This window comes from Mastomys coucha, unplaced genomic scaffold, assembly GCF_008632895.1.
Source record: "Mastomys coucha isolate ucsf_1 unplaced genomic scaffold, UCSF_Mcou_1 pScaffold12, whole genome shotgun sequence".
Taxonomy (NCBI): Eukaryota; Metazoa; Chordata; class Mammalia; order Rodentia; family Muridae; genus Mastomys; species Mastomys coucha.
Genome location: NW_022196894.1, coordinates 10,678,389 through 10,686,415, shown reverse-complemented (window position 1 = coordinate 10,686,415; position 8,027 = coordinate 10,678,389). Strand labels below are relative to the sequence as shown.

The 8,027-nt window shown below is 43.6% G+C and overlaps 1 protein-coding gene across 8 annotated transcripts in view; it reads right to left on the bottom strand.

Moving 5' to 3' along the window:
* Positions 1–709: 709 nt before the first annotated feature.
* Mpv17l (MPV17 mitochondrial inner membrane protein like) overlaps positions 710–8,027 on the bottom strand; it is an 11,422-nt gene continuing 4,104 nt past the window's right edge. For all 8 annotated transcript variants that reach the window (XM_031363120.1, XM_031363127.1, XM_031363126.1 and 5 more), the window contains 2 exons: positions 3,042–3,071; positions 710–2,874 (listed from right to left, as the gene is read on the bottom strand). In XM_031363120.1, coding sequence (XP_031218980.1) covers positions 2,701–2,874; positions 3,042–3,071 — 204 coding nt within the window. In that variant the 3' untranslated portion in view covers positions 710–2,700. The remainder of the gene's footprint in view (positions 2,875–3,041; positions 3,072–8,027) is intronic.

The following is an 8,027-nucleotide window of genomic DNA, read 5'->3' as shown; positions in this document are numbered from 1 at the left end:
AATGTTCAGGACATAGGAATGAGAGACCTCTGTCCACCTGACACAAACCAATCTGACCCATGTGACCTAGCACCCACCAATGAAATTTTAAATTACCTAACTCTCTAAACACCGTAGTAGCAAATAAAAATTGTACTAATGTCACCGCTTTGGCCCCTGACAACCACATTAGAGATTATCTAATCCTACTAGACAATTTCCCCAACCATACAGAAGGAGCCTGTGAGTTCCTCCATCATTACCATTTTGATGAATGGTTGACCCCTGCATGCTGGTTGTTTCTGCAGAATAAACACTCTTTGTCTTGGCATACTATTTGACTCTGGGGTCTTCCTTCAGCCATTTTCAGATCCTCACACTGTCTCAGTTTGGGTTTTATTGCTAAGAGAAACCATGACTGTTAGCATCACATCATCCAGAGCCTGTGGTGATACATGGGCGGGTCCACAGACCTGTTGCCAGGGCAACAGCCACCATATTCCCAGAATCCATTGGGCTCACCTCCCACCGTTACCTGTGGGTGCTATGTCACAACCCATATATATATATATACACACACACAAGGGAACATTTCCTCCATCTCTCTCTCCCCTCTTTCTGCGCCACTACCCCCATTCCCTCTCAATTAAACCTCTTACACGTGGAACTGTTTGGGCCTAGTGTGATATGTTCTGACGCGACCCGCCGCTCCAACACATCAATGACCAAGTCAACTTTTATAAACATTTAATTGTGGCTGGCTTACAGTCCATCAAGTTCATAGATTTAACTGCCTCATTAAGGCAGGAAACTGGCAGCATCCAGGCAGACATGGTGCTGGAGAAGGAGCTGAGAGTTCTACATCTTGATCTGAAGGCAGACAGAAGGGGATTCTCTTCCATAGGCAACCAGGATGATGGTCTCTCCTCACAGGGCAGAGCTTGAGCATAGGACCTCAAAGCCCACCCCCAAAGTGACACACTTCCTTTAACAAGCCACACCTCATAACAGGGCCATTTCCCAAGCATATTCAGACTACCACACCATCTCTCCACGTGGTTCTCACTTCATGCTTCCTGCTCCATCCATCTCCCTTCTGCCTCCTTCTAAGTCCCCCTGAGTCTTGTCCATGTCTCCTGCATCTCCGCCCATGTGTCTGCCTACACAGAAGTTACGCCCCATACTTCTGCCCCAGCTCCAGCTGCCGGCTTCTTATTATACAAATAGTCATATTCCAGTCTGAAGCAATCAGCAACAGTCTTTTTGGGTTGCCCTTTGGCACTGAGGGCTGCTTGAGAATCATCTTTTTGGGCAGGTAGGAAGGACAAACACTTACACATAGGAAATTGGCAATGGGCCATAAAAATGACAACACCCAAATCCTGCCAGCAAGCAGCTTAGGGCACAGCAATTAACAAGTGAAAATACAGGGATATACCTACATACCATCCCAACAATTTCTATTACATTCCATAACTTAGACCTTTTAGAAGGTACATGCTTATAATTTATACAAACATATTACAAACCATATAAATTAATTGCTTAGAAATTTAAGTATGAATTATAAAATTGACCTTATACATTCACAAAATAAACTCAGAATTCATGTTTCACATCTCGAAATTTATCATGTATGCCAGTAGAAGCAACACAACACAACCATGGGGGCAATTTTCAGGCGAGATTGTTGAAGTTTCTTAAGACATCCATAGTTTTACATTTTTTTATTTTGTGGTTTTGAGACAGAGTCTTGCTGTTTTTTCCAGTCCAGTCTTGAACTCGTGGGCTGAAATGATCCTCCTCCATTAGCTTTCTGAATAGACAGTCACACACCTCCATGTGTGGTTATTATTAGTAGACAGGCACATACCTCCAGGCCTGGTTATTTGCATAACTCTGAAACCTGAAGGTGGCTGGCTGAATTTAGACAAACTGAAAAAATGTGAAAGAGTGGCTGAGGATTTTTGTGTCCATTTTAAAGTGCAAAGATAAAGAATTTTAAGCACTGAATTATAAAAGCAGAAGAGTAAGACATGATGGTTTATGCCTATAATCTCAGCACTTGGAGAGCTGAGGCCTCGCTGGGCTATCTAGTGAGTTCCAGGTCAGCCTGAGATCCTTCTTTAAATAAAGTAGACAGTATCAATAAAATATTCTATACAGAATATATCCAACTCTATTCCTCTTTTGAAGATTAAAAACATCTACTTACAGAATTTTAGTGTTGACATAATAATACAGTATTATAAATTATCTGGGGGGGGAATGATTATTCAACCTTCTTGACTGAATTTTATATGCATAGAAATTTACTATAAAAACAAAAGGCAATCAGATTCCACAGTGTGTAGGAAATAGCCTGAGAGTTTAGGCTAGAAATACAATCAAAACTGGAGTTGGTCTTTTTTTTTAAAAAAAAATTCAACCAGCCATATACTATTAGAATAGAAATATTAATAATTCTAAAATGTCATATGTCATTGTTATCATTTTTAACCAAAGCATTAAAGATGTGAAAATGCCAGAGAATAAGAGTTTTAGACTAGAATGACTGGAAAAAGTTTGGATAAAAGTTAAAATAATTATTGATAATTTCAAATCAAGTGGGTCTAAGTCTTCATGATGGAGCCCATAATTGGTCACTGAAGCAGGCCTGCTGCAGGTGATTGAGACCAATGGAGAAACAGAACTGAGTCCTAGGAAGGGAGTCCAGACTCCTCACTTCTCTAGGGACTTATCACTCGCCTCCTTCCTGTGAAGGAAGATGAATATGGACTCCACTGTACCATCACCGCTCTGCTGTGAAAAGCATAGGAAGGTGGCCCAGAGGAAACCACAGAGTCCCGTATATGCTGTCCTCCAGTGCACAGGGACAAGGCTGAAGTTGGTCAGCTGCAATACAGACAGAGTCTGTTAGGAAGATACAGGCAACAGAACTGTTTTGGGTTTTGTTTTTATTCCACGCTAGGGACTGAACTCAGAACCCAGCACTTACTAAGGTAAATGCTTTACTGTTGCACCAAGGCCCAACCCCAGATTCTATAAAGCTTGGCACTCACCTGCACAAAAGGCCAGTACATCAGACCACTCTGGAATGAAGGAAAGCTTTGTTAGAGTGCTGCATAGGTACAGAAAGCAAACGCATAGTTTACTCTATAAGAGAATAAGAAACGCCAGGCAGCTAGGACTGGATTGCACTCAGAGCGGATTAAATGAACACTGCTCGAAGCCTTGAGAGCAAGAGACTTGAAGGCACAGCTTGAAAGCCAATGCTTATTGGTTAGAATCATAAGTGTAGAATGAAAAGTCAGCCAGAGATTCTGGAAGAAATCAGCACTTTAAAAATAATCACACATATTTATACATTATAATTTCTAAGTGAGCATATAATATACATGATACATTTATTATCAGTGAATTCTTTAAAGTATATTCCAAACAAAAAAAATTTTTTTTGGAGACAGGATATCACTATGTGTCATTGGCTGGCCTTAAGCTCTGGTTACTATGTAGACCAGGCTGGCTTAGAATTCACAGCAATCTACCTGGCTCTGTCTCCTAACTGCTGAGACTAAAGGCATATGCCACTATGCCTGGCTTGTCTAAACAATTCTTTATAGGAAAATATGCAAACAATATATCTAAGCTATTTCTTGGTATAGAACAAGATAGGCTGACATTACAAACTTCTTCTTACATTTATTTAGTATGTACGTGTGTGTGTGTGTGTGTGTGTGTGTGTGTGTGTGTGTGCATACCCATGTGTAAGTCAGAAAATACTTGGGAGACTGAACTCAGGACCTCAGGCCTGGTGGCAAGTACCTTTACCACTGAGCCATCTTGCCAACCTCTTAATTTTTAAAATCGTTTTATTTTTATTTACTTTCTTTTGCAATTGGTCTTGCTCTACAGCTCAGTTTAATCTCAAAGTCATGGAAGTCTTTTTTAAAAAAAAGTCATGGAAGTAATTTAAAAAAATATATAGGTATATTTTTTTATACAGGTGCAGAGGCTAGGATGTGGTACAGCTGCCTAGCAACTACCAGGCATGAGGCCCTGAGTTCTAGTCCCCACTGTAGAAAAAAGGGCGAAGGGAAAGGAGGAAAGCAGGGAAGGAAGAATAAGGGAAAAGAATGGAGGGAAAGACACACAGGTCTGTGGTCTCAGCTACTGGGGGGACCGAGGCAGGAGAACTGCAAGTTCTGCCTCAGCAACTTAGTAAGACCCTTTCTCAAAAGTGAGTTCCTGTAGCCAGAGAGGAACCCCAGTGGAGTGACAGGAACACCAACCCACCCACAAATCTTTGGCCCAAAATTCATCCTGTCTACAAGAAATGCAGGCATATAAGAGGGAGCAGAGACTGAGGGAATAATCAAACAATAACCTGCCCAACTTGAGACCCATCCCATTAGCAAACACCAATTCCTGACACTACTCATGATACTGCTATGCTTGCAGACAGGGGGCTAGCATGGCTGTCCTCTGCGAGGCTCCACCCAGCAGCTGACTCAGACAGATGCAGACACCCACAGCCAAATGGTGGGTGGAGCTTGGGGACTCTTATGGAAGAACAGGAGGAAGGACTGCAGCCTCTAAGGGAATAGAAACTCCACAGGAAGACCAACAGAGTCAACTAACCTGGACCCATGGGAGTTCTCAGAGACTGAACCACCAACCAAAGAACACACAGGTTGGACCAAGGCCTGCCTGCAGATATGTAGCAGATATGCAGGTTGGTCTTCATGTGGATTCTGAACAACTGGAACTCAGGCTAGGCTATTGCATGTCAGATGTGTGTATCTCTAACCTTGCTCTCCCTTCTAAAATAAAGAACAAGGAAATCTCATTCCAAAGTCTCTGTGGAGGCACAATTTCTACCCCAGGGGGAGCTCTAAACACCCTCCTTGAAAGAGATATCTCTAACTAGAGGGATCCAGGGGATTCTGTGGCTTCAAATCTCCCCCTCTGCCTTCAATCACCAGACAGACAATGCTGCTTCTGGGGCTCAGTACCATCCTTCAGAAGATTCTAGAAACAGTGTGGGTGATAGCTCAATGTGGCTTTTGTGTTTTTAGGTGTTAGAGTTACCCTGAGAGATCCCCATTCTCCCTCACATTAAACAAGCACTCCTACCACCAAGCTATACTTCTATCTCTCAGCATTGCTCTGGACAGGGGACTAAGTACATGTAAAATATTAGGTATATATTCTGGAATGCTGAGAGCCATGGCCTTGTGGAAAATTACTAGCTTACACATACAGCCCTGAGAGAACATGTGTAGTCTAACAGTTAAGAATATTTGTGGGTGTGGAGGACACTGTGGCCGCTGGTTCCAGAGACTGAAGATTGCCACCTGGCCTCCGGAAAGCCCCCTGGGCTCCTCCCCACCTCCTTGAAGCTTCCTCTTGTTTATGCTTATATTGACATCCCTGAAGTAAAGTTTTCAGAGCTTGATCAGACACCTGTCTTGCTCTCATTCTTCGTGTCTCTTGTCCCGCCTCAGTCTCTCTCCCCTGCCCTAGGTCCCTGCTGAACGCCCCGCGGGTCGGGGCACTGGAATTATGAAATTTTATCTACCTGATTGTTATTAGCTGAATCAAACTACTGCTGGGTCAGAGCTGAGAAATGAGCCTGGCTTTGCCTGAAGGCAGTATTCACTGAACACATGACAAGCATCAGTTCAACAGCAACATAAATCTTTGGACTGAATAAAGAACACTGCAGGGGACTTACTTCAATAGGAACAATCCTGGGAAACATCATCTTTCTTGGAAACACCTTTGTGACATAAGGGTCTTTTCACCAGGACTCATACCTGGAAACAGTGACTCCATGGCTGACCCATAGAGTACAATTCCTATTTTGTAAATAGGTTTGGAAACCTATTAAATAAATTGTAGTTGTTAATAAGTCTAAAGAAATCAGAAATCATCATAAACACCTGCCTGAATGCAGTGGTAGGGTTTATTTCCTGTCCCTGAGAAGCAGAGATGCTGGAGACCTTCTAGAATTTATTGGCCCAGACACATTCAAGCCAGAAACATTGGTGCACCAATCTACAGTCTCAGCTACTTCGGAGGCTGAGGCCAGAAAGCTGCTTGAGCCCAAAAGTCATATGCCAATCTGGGCAACATCACAAGATGTTCATTTTCAAAATAAAATAAAATAAAACAAAATATAACAAAATTAAGATAGCTCTTTGGATTCCTAGATCAACCAAACTGTAAGCCCTAATTTAAGCATAGCTTTTTGAAGCCAGTTCTAGTGGGATAAACTTGTAATCTCAGCTCCTCAAGAGGATCAGAAGTTCAAGGCCTGTCTGAGCTACAGTGAACTGAATGCATCTGGTCAAATTATAGAGACCAGGATTCAAGAAAGGAAAGATGGAAGGAAGGTGAGGAGAGAGGAAGTAAGGAAGGAGAGGAAGAAAAAGAAAGAGGAAGAGAGGAAAGGGAAGGGAAGGGAAGGGAAGGGAAGGGAAGGGAAGGGAAGGGAAGGGAAGAGAAGGAAAGGGAAGGGAAGGGAAGGGAAGAAGGGAAGGGAAGGGAAGAAGGGAAGGGAAGGGAAGGAAAGGGAAGGGAAGGGAAGGAAAGGGAAGGGAAGGGAAGGAAAGGGAAGGGAAGAAGGGAAGGGAAGGGAAGGGAAGGGAAGGGAAGGGAAGGAGAGGAGAGGAGAGGAGAGAAAAGGAAGGGTAAAGGAGAAGAGAATAAACGAAAAACTAGGAGGGCCAGCAAGAAGGTTCAGTGGGTGAAGGAGCTTACTGCTGAGTCTGACTGCTTGAGTTCAACCCTGGAATCCTCATAGTGGAAGGAGAGACCTCCCACAAGTTGTCCTTTGATCTCCACATTCCCAAGCCCCCTTATTTCACTAAATAAATACTGTTCCTTTTTTAAACATCACATTCATTTAGCATTTGTGTGTGTGTGTGTGTGTGTGTTTGTCTGTCTGTCTGTCTATGCACTCACAGGATAGTACCATCCTGATAGTCATTCACGCACATGTGCAAGCAGGCTACAGAAAGTATGTGGAGTTCAGGAACAACTGTGAGAATCAGTTCTCTCCTACCACCATGTAGACCACAGAGATAGAACTTAGGTCCTCAGGCTCGGCAGCAAACTGTTGGAAACCAAAAGCACTCTCTGGCTTGACCTGCTGCCAACCTCAGCTCTGGCGGATCCTAGTTTAATACCAAGGTGTCCTTAGCTTGGAATTTCTCTCAAGGATTCTGCCTTGCTAGACAGGTTTTCCTCAGAGCTAGCAATAGAGGTCAATCATATTCCTTAGGACAGTCTACAATAGTTAGAAATGTTTTACATACTAGAGAGTAATCCAAAGGCTTCCCTCACTCAAGGATATTAGCTACAAGTGTTAGGTCGGAACCTCCCAGTGCTTGCCTCCAGCAGAACCAGAGAATTAGCATAGAAATACCAAAATACCTCAACAGGAAGGGCTCTACTGCTCTTTTGCCAGCTTCATACCTGGCTACCAGACCCTACTGACCTTGAAGTGGCGGTCACTTGCCTACATGTCCTCAGTCTTGTGTCTCTTGCTGTAACCCCCATCCACCTACGTGACTCTTGTCATCTGCTGAGAGGTGCCTGGAGCTGATCTTCACAGAGACAACTCCCCGAGATAAGGCTACAATATGTCTCTGGCCCCCTTATCGAACATCCGGCCAGATGTTCCCCTCTCCTTTGTTCCAGCCGAATTCCCCTCACCCCCTCCTCATTTCCTTTTTCTGTAATGTATATATACTGGCCGCTGGTCATTAATAAACGAGGCTTTGACAAAAGATTTGCAAGGCCTTCCTCTCCTTTTTTCTGCTCATTCTATTCCAGGTCTAGTTCTCCTCGAAACCCACGGAATAACTAGATCCCGCGGGTCCGGGATAGCAAACTCCTTTACCCTCTAGGCCTTCTTGCCAGGCCCGCCCTCAAATAAGTATTCTTTAATGTTTAAGATATTTAAAAGATATGATTCTAGCCAGGTGGTGGTGGCGCACGCCTTTAATCCCAGCACTTGGGAGGCAGAGGCAGGCGGATTT